The sequence below is a fragment of the Onychostruthus taczanowskii genome, unplaced genomic scaffold (assembly GCF_017590055.1).
Source record: "Onychostruthus taczanowskii isolate IOZ18803 unplaced genomic scaffold, ASM1759005v1 scaffold147, whole genome shotgun sequence".
Classification (NCBI taxonomy): domain Eukaryota; kingdom Metazoa; phylum Chordata; class Aves; order Passeriformes; family Passeridae; genus Onychostruthus; species Onychostruthus taczanowskii.
In genome coordinates this window covers 862,306-881,557 of record NW_024498652.1, presented here as the reverse complement: position 1 = coordinate 881,557, position 19,252 = coordinate 862,306, and the positions used below count along the sequence as shown (strand labels likewise).

General features: G+C 42.0%; 1 protein-coding gene across 3 annotated transcripts in view; it reads right to left on the bottom strand.

The window, feature by feature from the left end:
* Window positions 1-11,828, bottom strand: part of HSD17B4 (hydroxysteroid 17-beta dehydrogenase 4) — a 94,847-nt gene extending 83,019 nt beyond the window's left edge. The window contains exons 1-7 of one of the 3 annotated variants that reach the window (XM_041398404.1): window positions 11,664-11,827; window positions 8,790-8,843; window positions 4,578-4,685; window positions 3,985-4,044; window positions 2,905-2,926; window positions 2,762-2,808; window positions 1,783-1,867 (exon numbers count right to left, since the gene is read on the bottom strand). In XM_041398404.1, coding sequence (XP_041254338.1) covers window positions 1,783-1,867; window positions 2,762-2,808; window positions 2,905-2,926; window positions 3,985-4,044; window positions 4,578-4,685; window positions 8,790-8,843; window positions 11,664-11,724 — 437 coding nt within the window. In that variant the 5' untranslated portion in view covers window positions 11,725-11,827. Of the gene's footprint in view, window positions 1-1,782; window positions 1,868-2,761; window positions 2,809-2,904; window positions 2,927-3,984; window positions 4,045-4,577; window positions 4,686-8,789; window positions 8,844-11,663 lie in introns of all 3 variants that reach the window. The other 2 variants (XM_041398405.1, XM_041398406.1) reach the window with 2 other exon arrangements.
* Window positions 11,829-19,252: the final 7,424 nt, after the last annotated feature.

Here is a 19,252-nt window from a genome sequence, read left to right as displayed (position 1 = left end):
CTGGATCATAGCCTCCCCCAGGCATCCACCTGCTCTGGCATGGGCACCTCCCTCATGGGCTGCAAGCGGATCTCTGCAGCCCCCATGGATGCCACGGGCTGTGAGTGGATCTCTGCATCTCCCATGGATCCCATGCGCACAGCTGCCTCACCATGGTCTCACCACAGCCTGCAGAGGAATCTCAGCTCTGGTACCTGGAGCACCTCCTGCCCATCCTTCTCCACTGACTTTGGTGTCTCCATGTTGTTTCCCTCACCTCCTTCTCTTCCCTGGGCAGAAAAAACTGTGTGTCCTTTTGTTCTGATTTTCTTCTTAAATCTGGTATCACAGAGGCATTACCATCACCTCCAACTGGTCCAGTCTTGGCCAGCAGCATGTCCCTGTTCAGAGCCACCACTGATTGGCTCTGCTGGACACAGCAGAAGCTTCCAGCAGCTTCTCACAGAAGCCATCTCTGTGATCCCCCCGCTACCAAAAACCAGGCCATGCAAAACCAACACAAAGCCTTATCAGATTCTGTTGAAATCTACTTGTAAACACACAGCATAGCTGGGATCCATGTATATTTCACTTTTTTTATCCGCCTCACTGCCAATAATCTAATGTTTTTAATTAAGTAAAGAGAAGTGTTGCAAGTCGTGGTTCAATAATGAAGAAAAGCTACAAACTCTATGTAGAGCAGGCATTTTGCAGATGGAACATGTCTATCTACAAACTGCAGAAGCGCTCACTACACTGTTATCTGAGCAAATACAGAAAAGGTTACAAGGGAAACAGTATCCTAAATGGATGCAACTCTAGAATTAAGCTGTTTTTGAAGAAATAATTTAATTTTCATCTCCCAGACTTAAGACTTTCGCTATCCTCACAGTTCACTTCCCTGGATGAGAATGAATGTCATTTAGGTCACAGGATGAGCCAGCTGGTAGCTCCCCTGGATGTTAAACCCAGACTGGACTACCACTGGAGTCCGTCTCTTCTTTCGCCTCCTGTGAGTTAGCAGCCCTCTCTCTCTCTTAGCCGCGGATCCTCGTCCCTCAAGGCGAAAGCCTTAGGCGCTCCCCTGACCGAGCCCCGGATCGGGAGAGTGCCCCCGTGCTGCCGGCGGTGCTGGCCACAGCTAGCCGGGACACACCTTAAGGTCAGCCGCCGCCGCTGCAAGAACATAGCTCACACAGTTTTCAACACATGGGTATGGTTAAGATTAATATAATCAGTGCTTTGATAAAATCACAAAAATGGAAAAAAAAATTATTTCACTGAACTTTTTAAGTTAACAATAATACATACCAAAAACAGACTAAGAACAGTCCCATAACTTTTAAGAAAAATAAAATTGTCAAAAGGGTTAAAACTGACAAACAAAGAAAACTCATGACAATCCTACACCAAACAAAAAAGTCCATGGCCTACAAGCAGAATTGCATGTACCAGTCATTTGAGTAAGAAGGAGCAGAACAAGAGTCCCTCAAACTTGCAGTAACATACAAGTAACAAACATTTCTAACCAGTCCTCATAAACTGAAATGGTATTTTTACATAGTTACAACTTCTGTTTGGGAGAGTCAGGAAAATACATTTAAATATATTGGAAAAAAACCTTTAAACATTTGACTGAGGAAGTGGAGAGGAGGGATCAGAACTGTAAAAACATTTTCACTGATTTTGCTTCAACCCTGACGAAGTAAAAGAAAAGAATGCAAGACTCCTCCTTCACTGTTTGGGCATGCATCAGTCTGTTATACCCTACTGAAAAATGCAATACAGAACAAACATTTTTACCTGCCAAATTTCTGATTTTTCATATGATTCCATGCAGCTCGGGTGACCAGGAACGATCCCCTCAAATGAATTCTGTGAATTATATCTAAGAACAAATTAACATCAGTTTAGTAATTCCAGGCTTTGTCTTCCAGATTGAAATGCACCATATTTCTTCCTCATGACAAAAATGAGGAAGAAATTCATCCCTTCAAACTGGTTTTTTGTTGGGTTTTGTTTTGGTTTTTGCGTTTTGGTTTTTTGGTTTTATTTTTTTGGTTGTTTTGGGGGGGGGGGGGGGTTGGTTTTTTTGGGGTCTTTTTGTTTTTTTTTTTTTGTTTGTTTGTTTGTTTTTGGGGTATTTTTTGTCTTGACAGATCATTTTTCAGCACTTGCCTGAACATGCACAGGTTATGAGGGGGCTGCCCATATATATCACCTCTTGGATGGGCCTCTCCTGTACAGAATTCAAAAGCATTCAAAATTCCTGCACTTAAACAGACTCAGACAAGAAGTACAGAAGACAGACCATCTTTGTAAAGTCTCCTCCACTGACTTACCATCATCTACAATCTCAATGAAGGTTTTGCTTTTTCTTCTGTCCCTTGTCACATCAGTTTGCTTTCCTCTCTGCTTAGTTCTGGGTCTTTTAAGCCTGTTTAGCATTTAGCCACTCAGTGCTGGCACTAGGAATGTTGCACTCACAAAAACTATTGTGTGTAATTCACACTGTGTAATTCACACAGCTCTTTTTCTTACTGCATTTGGCAACCAGAAGTGGGAAGAAAAGCCCTTCTTCCCCTTTGGAACTACATACACCTACCATGCGTTGCATCACAGACCTGGTTTGCATACTGAACGCAAGCAGCTTTCCACTAAGCTTGCAGGGCAAAAGGTAAGCCTCCCCTGTCTTCTGTTCTTTGTTGTTCTCATGGGAGGGATGTACATGTCACCCTTCACACAGAAAGAACATTTTGAATTCATTTTAAAATCAACTCACCCCAATCCTCATCACTTATCCGAACAAAGGAACGGTCTCTCAGGATCCTAAAATGCGACATTAGGGAAACAAAACAAACACAAGATCAACATTTGTTTACACAAAAGGGACAGCCCACACTCAAATAGGACAGGTATACTTACCCAGCATTGTTTATAACAATATCTGAAATAAAAAAAAGGTAACTAATTCAATGCACTGATAAAACACAAGTTTGTTTCTATTTTTCTCCTACTTTCAAATATACACAGACAGCAACACTCAACATATATATCATATTATATATATTCTATAGCTCCTTGTCCTGATAAATGAATTCTACCCTTGGACAAAAATTACAACATAATATACTTCAGGACAGGCAAGTCTCAACCCAACAGAGACCTCAATGGGACAAAGTCTCAAAGGCAGGCATAGCTGTGAAGTGCTGGCTGCCTAGGAATCTAATACCTGCAGGATGCAGCCATCCTGTACAGCTTTGAAGCCTGCTCTGAATTTCAGAATGCCCTGATTATTCAGTTTATGCCAACAGCTTTGTTGCAGTAGCCCAAATGATAACTAGAGGAACTACAGAGTCTCAAAGCTAATAAAGTGACCTGGACATATTCTTGTCAGATATTTAACTGGGTTCCTGTTGACTTTGTTTATGTGTACTTTAAGCCATTTAACCCTGAGTTAAACTCACCAAGTGGTTTCAAATAGTGGAAATCACATGGTTAAAAAGAATGTTAACTGTTAGGTAAAATACCTTAGGATTTTCTTTTTTTCATTTCTGTTAATGCATGTTTACCTTATGTAAGCAGAAGAGTTTACAAAACACGAAATGATGCTTTCAGCAACACTATTTATGCTAATTCTATGCAGCCAGTTATAACACTTCACAGACTTTGTGCTTTGGGATAGAAATTGTTAACCATTATTGAATTTCCAAAATTCTGGAGGGTGGGAAAATAAGAAATCATATACTAAGCTTTAAACTTCTGCTAAAACCACAAAAAAAAAAAAAAAAACCCACAAAAAAACACCAACAACAAAAAACAGGAAAGTTGATAATTCAGATTAAAAGCTAACAGCCCCGTATTCAGATTTCACTGACTACAGGCATGAAGGGCTGGTGAGTACTACTGTGGTCAAAACGTATTTCATACACATGTTGTTAACTGCATTGCTTATAATGGCTTTGCACTTGCAAACAAGTTTCAACATGAATTAAGCAACTGTACCTATCCTCCCAAAAGCCTCAAGGGCTGTCTTCACAAGCTTTTCACCATCTTCCACAGAATCTGTAAGAAAAAAGTACAAATTCTCAAATAAAATTAACTGGATACACTACACTTCCAGGATATTAACAACTAATTCCACAGAGCTAAGGAAAATAAATTGTGCACAGCCCCAGTGAAAACTAAATTCAAATACAGTCATTATCTGCATGTGGCCTAAAGAAAATCCCACACAGCAAATCTAAATGGCACGACATTTGTGACTGCAAGAAAAACACAAAGCAAAGCAAGCAAGAATTATCCTTTCCCATTTAGCTTCTGAAGACTGTGGATGAACAGCTGCTTGATACATCAATGTTAAAAAATGAGAAAAAAGAGATGGGCAATAGATAGTAGACAAATCTTAATTAAAAGAGGCAATTAATGCACCTGCTTTTAGCATCTGTCTCCTCCTTTCCACATGCTATCACACCTATTTAATGTATATTTAATGGTAAGCTGGCAGTAATCTTTCACTAAGCAGCATCAACTTTTCATTTAACATGTCCATTATTCCTACAGATAAAGTATTACACTCATCTGGAAAAATAACATACCATAATTGGGTACTGCTTTCCCTCCTTTTGCTCTGATTTCATCGACAACTTTGTCAGCAGCTGAGGAGCTTTTGCCATATCCCTTAAAATCACCTCCAAGATCATTCACTGCACATGACAAAGAAATTAAATTTTTGTTGTTAATACTCAGACTTCACGGTCTGTCCTTACTTCATTATCACATTGGAAGTTGTAAGGAGTATCAATAAAGCCTGCTGCATCTGGAACCACATTACTGAGAACCACAGATGACAAGAGAAAAATAGTAGGACATATGACTATTTTTTTTAAAGTAGTGCAACATGCATTACCCCTTTTTCTTTAAATAACATGGAAAACAGAACCTTTTTTACCGACCCTCCACCATGTATTAGACTTGCTTGCCCTGCTCAGACTACCTCTGTAATTGTGCTGTAGTTCAGAGATAAGGATCTAGACTATACCCAATCATAGGCAATTTATTCCAGCCTCTAACTATTGCATGAACTGTAAGCAAGACTGGAAAGACTTTGTTCCTGTTTAATAGAGTAGCTAAACCACTACTAGTCAACACCACCACAGAAGAGATCAAGCGGTCTGAACAAAGCAGGCTCCGGTGCCTGCTCTGGAGCTCCAGATCCTGCTCCGGAGCTCCAGATCCTGCCCCTGTGGGGTAAGAGGCCCACCTGACACACAGCTGTTCCAGGCTGCTCTCCACACTGGGGCACGCGTCACTAATGGCAGCTGGAATGTACCGTTGCCACACTCTGCTGCACTCCTGCACATCCCACAGCTTCACAGAATTACCAGGGGAACAAAAACACTCCCAAAAATCCCATAAAAACGTTGTATTTAGACAAAGGATCTTAAAAAATTCTAAGAAGTTGTTTAAATGGGTTCAAAATGGAATTGTAAGAAAGCCAGAAGTGACTGAATTTACATGCAACACTGGTATTCTGCTGAACAGTCTTTTGCTATGGTGAATTCCAGCTTTCTGCCTTCTGACCTCAAGAAGCCAGACACAGTGAAATCCACAAAATATGCAAGATATTCTTGCTGGTCTTGATGAAAACAGCAATGCCAAGTCTGTTGTATCATGACAAAATGAAACAGACCCATTTTGTGCCTTTTTTAAAAAAACTCTCAATGTAAACAGGAACATGGCTTGCAGGACACACCACAAAATCACTCTGTATTATCCAGATCAAGAAGCCTCATCTGGAATCCTATATTCAGCTTTGTGTGCAGCACTTCAAGAGAAATATAGAAACATGGCAAAATATTTGTGAGAAAATAAAAATTCCAAAGTCCAGAAGAAGTGAGCATCAAAAGGGGAGGGTCATATAAAAAAAAACAGAAAAAACAACCAAGCATAAACAAACCAAAAGCAAAAAATGCCCAGCCTTAAGCAGGAAGTACAAGTACCTTAACAGTGATGCAAAAAACAAAGGAGACAAAAATCTACAAGCTAATAGACCAATATCTAACAATCCAAACATGCAGCCAACACAATTCAAATGAGGCATTAAGGAAGATTTCTAAGTGTAGTGATGTGTTAGGATAGGCAACGCAGGCAGACTGCTCAGTCTGCAACATCCATGGTATTAGCGGGAAAGCAAATCAGGAACAACACCTGGGAAAGAAGAGTGAACAATTCGGATGATAAACATATACAAAGCATTCAGTCCTGTAAGACCTTACAACTCTCTACCACAGACAAGTTTATATATGCTTATCCCACACTTCAATAGCAATTTGCTGACAAAAACTTAATTAAATATTTGGTAAAATTTTCAGAGGTGGTAAAGTACCTTAGGCCGAGCACAGGTACACAGGTACTAAATCAGTGTGTAAGCAAGAGCTGAGCTATAATAGGCTTTAAAAATAGTAACTCCATGAGTGTGATAGAACAATGAAAAAAAACCTAACAACAAAATAGAGAAATAACATTATTTTAAGCCCAAGCTTTACATCATGCAATTTTCAGTTGAGAACATGCAGTCGAAAAGAGCCAAAGACTGCAGCTATAGTCTGAACCTTGAAGAAGAATTCCTCTAAGGCTATGAGTGTGTCATAGCAGAGCAGCAGAAGCAAATCTGAAGGGTGAAACAACTGGCAGAGCATCTCACATCTACAGTACAAGTTTTTTAAGCCAGTTGATTTCTTGTGGTATTCTGGTGTCACAAACCAAACACACATGAACAATGTTGGTGTGCTGATAGATTGCATCTTCCAGTCTGTTTCTTAAAGCACTCATGCAATTCAATACTATTTCACTATACAAGCAAAAATACAAATAAGATACATATCAGGAGAGATGCTTCAAAAGCATAACTCTAAAACAGCAACACAAGAGCCCTCAGACAGACCAGAAGAAACAGTAGGTCTGCAGAAAACATAGAATTCAAGACAAAAGCAAATCATCCCTTCTTCCTGCTTTCAACTTTTCCTCATGAGATGCATGTAGGAGATAAAGAAAACAAAAAACAGTTGTAGCAGGCAGCCTTAGGGTGATGAGAATGGAGTTTTCCACCTAGGTTGCTCTTGTCAATCTAACCACACCAACAGCAACTCACTCAACAGAGATGCAGGACTGGACAAAGATGTCATGTTGGGGTCGACTGTTTTTCTTCCAACTACTCAAAATATTCCTCCAGAGTTTGATCATTTGATCATGGATGTTACAACATACCTTCATTTCCACAGCTTACAAAAGGGAACTTGTTTTAAAGAGACAAGGCAGATATGAGCCTCATATCTGCTTGAGTTTTAAAAACTAAGGGTTTATACAAGTAGTTTCTCAATCCTTGAAGTCAGATTTGTAAGAGAACAAGAGAAAAAAATATAAGCATGTAGAGGTAATACTGCAAGACAAGCTGAAGTGTGGTGAAGTTTCCAAAAGTAAACAAGAAGTTGCCCTTAGAGTCAATTCTTAACGTACTGTTTAGTTATTGCACAATAAACCCAAGAGATAAAGGAGCATTAGCTGTGGTCAGGCAATAGAATACATTTTCTTCAGATCATTCTGGAAAGTAAGACCACCACCATATGCAGACAGTCAATATAAAATATTTGGACTGCTTCAGTGACATAATTTTTGCTAAATAAGAACTTGATGTGAATTATTCACGTGATAAATACAGCAAGTATCAAAGATGGCAATTAACAGAAAAAAAGAAGAAACAACCCAGATTTTTTTGAAGTTGTCTACATACATACATACATATTTTTAATCAATGAAGTAAAACCAAACAATCTTCATGAAATTTTGTAAACTGAGATTGGTGTTGTCATTAGAAAACGAGAAACAAAAACAGTGAGCAAGGTCTTGTCCATAATCTCTTTAAGCATTTAATCTTGAACTCAGGAACAGTACCTGTACAAATTCATTCATAGGCAACAAAATCATAAAATCACAGAATGATTTAGGTTGAAAACATCTTGTAAGGTTAAGTCCCACCATTAACCTAATACCGCCAAGCCGAGGAGTAAACCATGTCCCTCAGTGCCACACCTACCCATCTTTTAAATACTCCCGGGGTGGTCATTCAACCACCTCCCTGGCCTGTTCCAGTGCCTGACAAGCCTTTCAGTGAAAAGATTTTTCCAAAGAGCCAGTCTAAAAATGGCAATGCTGACTGCAGGTGAGTACCCAAAATACAACTCAACCTTCAGAATTGCCTTGTGACACAGCATTTTTCATAACTAAATATGCCCTGCTACGGCTCAACCAAAGAACTACAAAACCACCAGAAATCCTCAACTGACAGCTATTTGGCACTGACACTGATACCAGACAGCGCTTCTGTCCCATGAGCTGTAGAAAGAAACAACACTATTGAGTTACATTTCTTGGGAGAAAGCACTATAAGACAACATATTCACATATTCAAATGTTCATATTGGAAGCTTCTGAGAATTTAGAATTTACCTAAGACAACACACCCTCTGGCCACAGACTGCAGTAAAGACTTGCATGCATAGATGAAAGTTAAATCTAAGAAACTATCTGACTCAAACTGGCTTTCCAGCAAAGGTAAGCCCTTGGAGAAACTTGGGCAACTTGTTTCATAAGAAAATAAAGCTTAGAGGCAAAATTAAACAGCAAAAGATAAGACAGAAAACCATTAAATAACAAAGGTTACTGTCAAAAAGGGCATGGACTGTCAGAGGCAAGCTATGTGAAAAGGCAAAGGTTACTGTCTAGATCAAGTTAGTTAAGATAAAACTTACCAACTACTGAAGCTCCTCTTTCAGCAAAAGCCAGAGCATACGCTCTGCCCAAACCTAATTAAAAAAAAAAAAAAAGAAGTTAAAAACAAGAGTGAATTTGTTTCCTGGATCACAATTCAGACAAAAGCTACACAAAAATGAATGGCATTAAGGAAAATGCACCAAATCAAAACAAACACCTTGCAGGTTCAAAGTAAAACATTACTTCCCCCAGGAGCTCAAAATCTTTTTTAAGAACAACATATAAAAGTAAACAAACAGATAAATAGTAAGTAAAACTTCCAGTCAAGAAAAAAAAACCCAAACAAACCATGCTTACTCTTTTTTATTGGATTCAACCGAAGCATCTGGGAAAGCTGTATGCTGCTGAGTTTGTGCTTGTGATAGAAAAATGTGTTTGAAAGGAAGAACCTTTAATGTCCTAAAGTAACACTAAAGAAGGAGGGAATGTTTCAAGTTAATTAATTACACACTAAGTGAATAAGATACTTTCCTCGTTAAAGTTAAGATTTGAAAAAGAAACTGAACAAAATTTAACTGTGACTGAAGATATACTGACAAAATCATTTGGATACAAAGGAATGCCTAATATCTCAGTTAACCAAACAGATACACAGTTTGCCTATCCTAAGAAAAGACTGTCATTTCTACATTACAAACAAAAGCAAGGGTCTTGAACCTTCACTCTGGCTTAGATTCTAGTTGTGTTTGGCATTCATTGCAATAAATGATTTACAGATATACTATCCACAGTACCAATCAAAAGTTTTTAGGATTAATGGCACTGATCCTTTTTTATTCATTTCCAAAAAAAAGGAGGTTGGAATGATGAAAAAGTCATCAGCCAGAAGAAAGTTTCTCAGAGTACAAACAGTATCTCTTTCCACCTCACTCAGACAGTCAAAGCCACTTCTCAAAAGAAAAAAAAGGGGGAAAAAATAACAACTGTATATATTGTTTTGAAGCATACTAATTTCACAGAAAAAGGTTGAAAATTTCCTTAAGACTCTCTTAGGCCTCAGCAACAGAGAGTTTCACATGTGAGGTGTATATACACCCACTGCTCATGTAATCCAAGTCCAAGAAAGCCTTTTTTTGTTTTGTTTTGGAAAGCCACTGAGAAGTGCACAAAACTCAGGCCGTGTTATAGGAGCTCGCCTTCTCAACTGCTAAGCAAGGACTGAATGTTTAAGAATCAAAAGTAACCCTAATAAAAAAAAAAGATAGATTGCATAAGCAATGTCCAACACTGTACTTCACAGAGGATCTGCTCAAAGTGAAAGGAAATACTTTTCACATACGTGCATATGTGAAAACAGGTATCACTTTGACATAAATTAGTGATTCAGATATCTGAATAAATTCCCAGCTCTGATCTGTTCACCAGCATCCAAAAAATCAATGCCAAAACCACAATGCTGTTAGTTAATGCAATCTAACATTTTATTTGTAAATTAAATAAAAGCAAAACAATAACTAATCTGTAGTCAACAGGACCTCCCTTAATCTTGGCTTAAATTTAATCAACGCTTACTAAAAATATGTTGTGAAATAAAACATAAAGAGGAATTTTTTCTATTAACAAACCATTTTTAAGCAGTCTAACCCTAGGAGTACAAGGGTCACTGTACACACACTTATGACATACAACTTCTACTCAGAAGCTTTGTTACTGCCACAGTGACCTTGTTTTGCTATTATGCAAGATCATAACCTGTTCTTCAGTGAAACTTACTATGTAGGGAAAAGGCCACAAATATAGAATCTGGTAAAAGCAGAAAAGCACCATTAAAAAACCTGGTCTCGATTGTTATTGGGTTGGTCACTTTCAGGTGATGTACATGGACTGTTCAGTGCTTTCCAAAACAACTTCTTCATAAGACATCACTTAATCTAGGGCTCCAAAATTACTCCTCTGCCTATGTGCGGCACCACAAAATGAGAGCAAAACTCCTCTGTGGAGAGGGCACAACATTTCAGAGTATGGCTAAACAAGTTTCCTAAAGAGCTCATCACAAACACAAACTTTCCCTCACTCATCCACACTGATAGCCTGTATTTTTGCTCAACCACCACAGCAGGCAATGGTCAAAGCATGGGCACAGAGAAAGAAAAAAAAATAATCAAAGGGGGAAGAAACAAACAACAAAAAAAACCAACCAACCAACTAACCCCACGCCATAACAACAAATACAAAAACATTTCCTGGCAAAACCAAGCATTCCACGACAGACCACGCTCCCCGGAGAGATCAAGCCTGCAGACCACCAACAGCGCAGGCCAGCCCTGCTGCTGGCAGAGATCTATCTCTCCCTCTGCTCCCACCTGGGTGCGGGCCGGGAAGGCAGCAGCAGGTGGGCGGCTACTTTCTGCAGCACCGACGGCACCCGGGAAAGCCGTGCTGCAGCAGCACTGTGCCAAGCCGCACGGGTCACACGCCTCACACGCTACGTCCAAGCTCAGGTGGAAGGAGCCAGAACACCAGGACAGCACTTGGAGGAGGAGGACATCCACAGCTGAGCGGGACGCAGCGGCGCTGCTCCCTGCGTGTGTTTAAACAGCAGAAATCCTCCACGTTCGGAGGGGTCCCCACCGTGGGCAGCGCCGGGCCGGCCTCGGACGGCAGCAGGAGGCACGGCCCTGACCCCTGCACAGCCTTGGCACGGCCAGGGACGGCACGGACAGTACCTCCCCCGCGGCCCCGCTTCTCCCCTCTGCGGAAACAACCCGCTTTTCCCCCCCGAAGCCGGACCGCTGTCCCCGGGGCACCTGCCGGGGCAGCGGGCAGCGGCGGCTCGGCGCCCGCACCGCCCGGGCTGCCCACGAGCAGTTCCGCCGTCTCCCGCGGGTGCGCAGAGCCCGGCTGGCGCTCACCTCCTCCGGCGCCTGTCACCAGCACCACCCGCCCGTCGAACCTCAGCCCCGGCGCTGCCATTGCTCTGCTCCGCTCCGCTCCGCTCCGCGCCGCCTGGCCCGGCTGCCCCGACCGCAGTGCCCGGCCCCGGCCCCACCGCGGGAGGGACAACACGGGGAGGGGCGGCGCGCCAGCACCGCGCATGCGCCAGCACCGCCGCCTGCTGGGAACTGTAGTGTGCGATGGGATGGGCAGAGGAAGGGAAAAGGAAGAGAAGTGGAAGAGATGGGGAGGGGAAAGGAAGGGGTGGGGAATGGAGGGGCGGGAACGAGAGGATAGGAAGGAACCGGGAAGGAGAGGGAAGGAAGGGTTGTGCAAAAGAAGGGAGGAGATATGATGAGATGGGATTAAGAGAGGGAAGGAGAGGAAGAGATGGGGAAAGGAAGAGGATGAGCAGGGGAAAGTGATAGGGAAGATGTGTCCTAATGTCTTTACCAACGATTCTGTGCGTGGAAGTATGGGTGTTAACGACTTTGAACTCTGTCTTAATGTCGCTGTTAACTTCAGGCTGCAGGTTTGTTGCAGAGGCCAGACAGCTTGGCCCCTGAAATAGAACAGGGTCTGCGCAAGCTTATGCTTCTGAACTTTGGGGTAAAATGCCAGGTTCAAGGGGGTGTGGTGCAGGAAGGCTGTACCTTCCTAGTACCTCAGGCGATGGGGAAGGGAAGAGGGCAATATGCCACCTGGAGTTTAGGGTAAAAGGAGGCTGCCCCCTCCAAAACCTCGAGACATAAAACCCCGCGGGCGTGTGCCGCAACGAACTCTATCTCTTTATTCGAATAACGTTCTGTCTCCCTTATGGACACTGGCTATTCATAGTGTGATTTTCCATGCAAAAAGAGGGGAGGGGAGAGAGGGGAGGGGAGGGGAGGGGTGGAGGGATGAGGAAGAATAAAGGGAAAGGAAGGGATGAGAAAAGAATGGGGGGGGGGGAAGGGATGGGGAACAGAGGGGAGGGAAGGAGATGGGGAAGACAAGGGGAGAGAGGAAGGATGAGAAGGGTAAGGAGGGGATGCAAAGGGTAAGGAGGGGATGCAGAGGCCAAGGAGGGGTCCGAGATGGAGGCAGTAGGGCCCAGCATCAGCCCTGCCTGGCCCTGCTTTCCCAGGCTGGCTGCTGTGAAAGATGGGAAGGAGCGGGCTCTCCTGTCCTGTCCGCATGCCCAGTGAGGCCATTGCTGGGCTGGATTGCGAGACCAGGCTACCCTGTGTAAGACATCACACCTCCATTTAAAGTTAATCTACAGTTATTTTTTATAGTAATCTTGTTCGTGGTGTGCAATTTTCCTCTATTTACAATTTCCCACTGTAAACACTGCTTTGAGCTCTGGGAGCTCTGCATTGAGCAGTGAAAGTGCAACACACCTCCCTTTCTTTGCCTTGCAGATTTTGAGGGCAGCGCTGCAGGCGCCCGGGGCCTGCAGGCATGCCCAGGCCCAGCATGGCATTCCCACTGGAACCAAAGGACCCACCATCAGGCATGGCTCAGACCCCCAGAAAGGGTGGTGGTGGTGCCTCTGGGAACGTGTCTAACAAAATATAAATCGCGATTTGCAGCAATTGTAGGAGAGTGGGGAAGCTGAGGGAGAAACAGCGCTGCGCACATCCAGGCCAGTGAGGAAGGAGTGAGAGCAGGTGGTCCAGCTGCAGGAGCAGATTCCCTGGAGCCCATAGAGAAGATCAAGGTGAGGCAGCCCATGGAGGTTCACACTGGAATAGATTTGCTGGCAGGACTTGTGATGCCGTGGGGGACTGGACAGGAATGCAAGCTGTGGGAGGTTGCCATGCTGGAGCAGGTCATGAAGAGGTGCGGCCTGTGCGAGTGACCCCATGGTGGAGCAAAGGAGAACAGAGTGAGGCACAAAGAGTAGCAGAGTGCATTGTGTTTAGTTGAACCAGCCAGTGGCTTAAGTACGAATACACACACTTAATCATTGTATTATTGCAGGTGTTGTGTGAGGCAGCGTTATTCAGAATGTAATTGTTCTGGCATTTCATAGGGCCAATGCTTAAATCTAGGGGCTGCTCAGGGAACAGAGGATTGTGTAAGGAGTATACAGAATTATTTTTTCTGGGAAATCATCAAATTATTTATTTGGGAAATCGTCTACATATTCCCTCTGCACAGATGAAGTTTAATTAATGATTAACCTTTCTTGTAAACTTTGGATTATTTTAAGAGCTAATAGAAAGAAACAAAAAATGGTTATAGTCTTGGCTGTAAATGCCTTGCTGTCTACAGTAAAGAAAGGTGATAAGTGTCCCTCAGGAAACTATCTGGAGACTTCCAAAATAGAATAAATTACAATTTCTGACCTCAAATCATCTGTATCATTCATTCACTCCTTTAGAAACAGTGGGAACTGAGACTAGTGGTCTATGATTTTATGACACAGTTCAGCTTGCAGGGGTTTGAAAGCTTCAACTCAACTGCAACTTGCACTGTGGGCACTAGAGCGAGCCCGTGCTACAGTAAGGCTGCCCTAAGTGCCCGCATTCATAATACCACCCGCAGGGAAACTACTGGAAACTACAGGAAAAAAAAAAAAAAACATTTCTGAAGGCAGCCAAGGGAAACTGCATCAGATAAATAATCTACAATCAGTCACAAGTTTCAAGTGTGGGGAAATATTCTTGACTGTGCGCAGAAACAACCCATTGCTCTGGAGGTGTTTTACCCTGTCACAGCACTAAATACCCTCAGAACTAATTAAACTTCGGAAGTTTGTCTATGTCGTTTGAGTGCAGCTCAATAGAAGAGCGAATTGCCCAGCAGTGAGAGACGCGGTGCAACTGGGTGTGTTTTGCAGAGAGAACATCGCTGATTGTGGTTTGGCTGTGCTGTGCATGGCAGGAGGAGGAGGCTCTTTCCTGGAGGGGAGGAGGGCAGAGCTGTGAGTCAGATTGCAATTGCCCTTCCTGAGGAAGTAACAGATTGAGCCCTTAACATCTGTGAGCTTTGGTTCAGCCTCAACACTCAATGTTTTGTTTATTGTTGCTACAGTGTGGGATTGGGCTCCCACCTGGGAAAAGAAAGGGAAGTCTCCAGGATGCTGTGAGAGCAGCATCTAGTAAACACTGGAAATACCCACAAGGACTGAGTGGTCATCCTTTCAGTACCAATTTTATTTGCATAATCCTCTATGTAACCATATTAATCTAGAACAGCTCAGATCTGTTGGTGCTTCTACAAACAAGGCCTAAGAGAACCAGGTACATTTTCAGTACTGATTCTGTCCACCACCAGATCTTTCATGGTGTTGAACAAGCCATTTCAGCTCTAGTCTTTCACATTCCATAGTCTTCCATCTCCTGTTTTTTATAGATGATGGGCTGCTCAAGAATGGGACTTTTGAATTTGTCTAGAAGTTAGTGGTTAGCCCAAATAAAATCAGTCCCTGAAGTATTTCTGTAGCAGAATTTGTTGTTTAGATACCAAATAAACAGGCCATGTTAACAAGTCAGGAACTTTTACAGCTTATTTTTGTGCATAGAATGGGATTAGAATCAAGGGAGAGCTCACACTTTGATGCAATTAAGAGTTTCCTCAACAGATTGGTGTAGAACACAGGTGTAGATTCCTGTAGAACACAAAATAAAGCACACTGGAGAGACAGTACATTGCTTCTGTATTTTATGTTTTTAAAGTTAAACTTGTCTGTATTAAAAAGATGCAAAATCCAAAAAACTACTCTGGATGGAAAGGTGTTTGGTGGGTTCCTTTAGCAGTCAGAAGAGCTTTGTTCCAGAAGTCATACAGCTATCAGAAAATATCAGTCTGAAAAAAGGTGACGGAACTGCTGCTGCTTACCCAAGTGAGGTGATGGTAGGTGGAAACATGAGCAGAGGAGGTGTCAAGCCACAAATCAAGATCAGGTATTATAGTGAGTCATCAGTGATTGAGCCATAGTGCGAGAATAATAGCAGGACATCTACATTCCAAACACAGCCAGACAGGGTTTAACAAAATAAGTCAGTGCAAAAATGAGGATCAAATTTGCTTTATTTTGTCTTAGTCAGCAGTATGAACTAGCATATATTATCATTAACATGTATACTGACATTTCAGACATTTTTCACTAGGAAAAATTTGCCAAAAACCCCACACAGTACCTTGTAATACTGAATGTGATGATGTTTCTTTCCTTTTACGCTTCAATGCCCAGGGCAGGTAAGTTCTTTCCATTAACAGTAAATTTTCATGCTGTGAAACAAATTTGGTGTATGTTCTAACATCTTTTGGCTAACAGGTTAGATAATTTGGTTTGGCTTTTTTTCTTTTGCAAGTCTTTTGTAAACTAGGGCCTCCCACAGTTGTGGGTACTGTGGAAGTTGTAATCCCATTGGAAATGGCTTCTACTGTCTGCTGCTGGAGATGGTGAGCACCTTGGAAACTTGTATTCAGGGGGAATAAAAGAATTGACTGACTTGCTTTTACTCTGTATTTTTTAACATTGTTAAAAGATCTTTTTGGATTATAAAGACAATTTTCAAGTACTTTATTTGCTTGCTAAATGGTTTTGCTCATGGAGATTTTCAGAGGCCTATTCACTGGGAACAAAGACTTCTCTACGAACATGATTGAAGGGGAAGATATTTCTTGCCATGATTGGGAACTAGATACTGAATCCATGTTAAAAACTGTAGCGCTTTTCGCTGAATAGTGCAACAGTACAGCCTTCAACAGATGGTGCCTCCCAATAGCCTTAGTGCTCTAAAAGTCCCTGTGTTTGTGAACACAGATTTTTTTACTGTGACCAAAGACACCTTGCTTGCAGCCAGGTCATCCTCCCCATCTCCCCTCTCCCTCTCTGCAGCCATTCTCTGGCTGCCAGTGCAAACAGGTCATTGATGGGTCTCAGGCCCTGAGCTGGTCACATGTTTATCTCACAGAAAATGACTGCATGGCCCAGCTCACCAGAGTAATTACTCCCTTAGTAAAAGTGTTTAGAAACCCCCCTGCTTAGAAACCCCCACCAAGAAATTCTTCATAGCTTGAATGTAATATTTCTATTGATTCCTTTCATCTGCAGTATGTCAGCATATAGTAGTATTTCCATTCTAGCTGCCATTCTCTTGTCTTCTTCTATTTTTCTGTGAGCCTGCAGCAGTAGGTAAGTGGGGATTTTTTGCTATTGAATCTGTTTGTCACCTTCAGAACCTGAAAAGCAGCTTTCCTGATGAGATGTTGAGGAGCAGCCTACTGTGTAGTAAACAGTGCACACATTCTTATGCACCAACTGCAAATGTAAATGCAAACATTTTTATAGCTGTTGTCAACAACTCACATCACAGGAGGTCTCATATCCCTGTTTTGGCAAGAAACATTAATTTTGGCATTTGTTGCACATACCACTCAGTTAAGTGGAAAATTCAAGCAGGGGGTACAAGCAGAGCACTAGAGAAGCTCTCCATTTGATTCCATCAGAGACTTAGGATTTAAGGGAGACCGAAGCCCTAGGTCAGTCAGGGCTCGGTGCACTGCTGAGCAGGTATGAAGTGACACAGTAGTAGAACAAACTTCTGAAGCAGAAACTAGTTGCTTGTGCATATCTACAGCTTTGAAAATGCATCCTGTGGTGACAAGTTAGGGAGGTGCTAGCAAAAGGTTATGGTGTTACTCCCATAACACTATTTCATGCTAAATGATTCTTCATGAAAAGTCCATTAAATTGGTTCCCTTGAAGGAGGAAAAAAAAAAAAAAAAAGGAAAAGAAAAAAAAGAAAAAAAGGCAGTAAAACCCCACAAGGACTAAAAACGAGAACTAAAATGAGAAGTAGAAATTCTGGCAAATAACCGTATGTCACATTCTGTGGAAATCAGGTGCATATTTGCACTACTATCAAGTTACAAGTAAACAGATTCTGCAGATAAGTTGAATCTTTAATGAATAGATGGAAGATTTGAAATGCTTCCTGAGAAAATGGATTGGGTCCACTTGCTTCCTGAATTAACAGCCATACTGACATTTAGAACAGCTACAAATTCCAAGAGATTCTGTTCATAGAATAAACCCAGGCATCTTCTTCAATGAACACAGTGTTGCAAAAGGTAACTTAAAAAAGGTAAATTACTTTTAAACTGTGCCTTCTAAAATGGCCTTTCAAGCTGCCACTGAGGACATTTTACAGTTCTTAATCCAAATTTTACAGAAATTTTCTCTGTGCACAACATACATTAATTTCCCCTAGATTAGCAGCAGAGTTCCAGTTGTGTCTCAGAAATACCCACTCTGCCAGCTTCCATCCCAGCCATCCCAAGAATGCAAATGAAAGCAAAACACCACAGGTTTATATTGTCTGTATTCCATGGTGAGAATTCCTCCCCAGCTTAAGTAAAGAACAATTTTAGTCAAGAATACATGAAGTATGGCATAGCCTTCTGTCTAGAAGCAAGATGGAGAACAGTGAACTAGCTAACAGCATAAAAAACTTCTATTCCTCTTTAGCACTCGCACTTCTAATCAGAAATTAAGTGGGAAGTCAAAATACCCCAGCCAAGGTTCTCCCAGGTCCAAAGAGCAGCAAAGACTAGTTTTCTTTGATACTGTTTTCTAAAGGGCCTCATTCCATTTTTCCATATTTTGTAGCATGAGCGTCTCAGTTCTAGTTTTGGGGTAAACCATAGATTACAGTGTCATAGGATACTGGAACTCTAAGATTAAATTGTCTTAGACAAAGTCAAATGCCTGTGCTTACAGCAGGCAGCATCCTTATCACAGTGTGTATGGCAAAGCAAACTTAATGAGATCTTTGTCTGATCACAGCCCTTCCTCCCAGAAAAGTGCTGAGCTTTTCTTTCCACATTTCCCTAATAGTTTCTCATATGATGGCACAGCAAATGTACCTTTGGGAGTGTCCATACCACTGAAATCAGGTTAGGCAGACTGTAACTGAGACAGCTTTTTGGTTGGGCAAAGAGACTCTAGTTCCAAGGATGAGATAATTTTTCTATTGCTGAATTATCAAGATCCTTGAGATACAGAACCAGCTCTCTCGAAAGAAGCAGCTGATCTCATGTCATGTCCCTGGACCCATGCACTTATTCCCCCTCTGGCTCAAAGCCTCATGGGGTAATAAGCCAGTTGGCCAGTCTCTGCTATTTCTGCAACCTCTTATTAGGCCTAGCAGATCATACACAGTTGTGACTCTCCACAAAAATAAAACCGACCCCCTAACGAACAAAGCAAAAAACCACAGTATCTCCATTCCAGTCAGTGAAGTAAGCTGAAAGCATCAGCTCAGTGATTCTGGAAGGGGGAAAGGCTCTTCTTTCATGTCACAGAAACCCTTAATTAACTGTAGGCTATCAACAGCCAGGGGACTTTCTTCTCAGAACCCTAGCCAAGCCCAGCTACTGAAATAGATTCCCCAAATAAAATAGTATATCCTGCTCAAGAAAGCCAAGTAGTTTTTCAGCACTATTTGTAAGTGGAGCATAACTAGTGCATTTGTATTCCCACACAAGAGAAGAAGGGTTGGTGGTATAGGGGCCCTTCTTGAGCTGATTTATTCCATCTACACCACCATACTCCCTGTATTAGAAAACC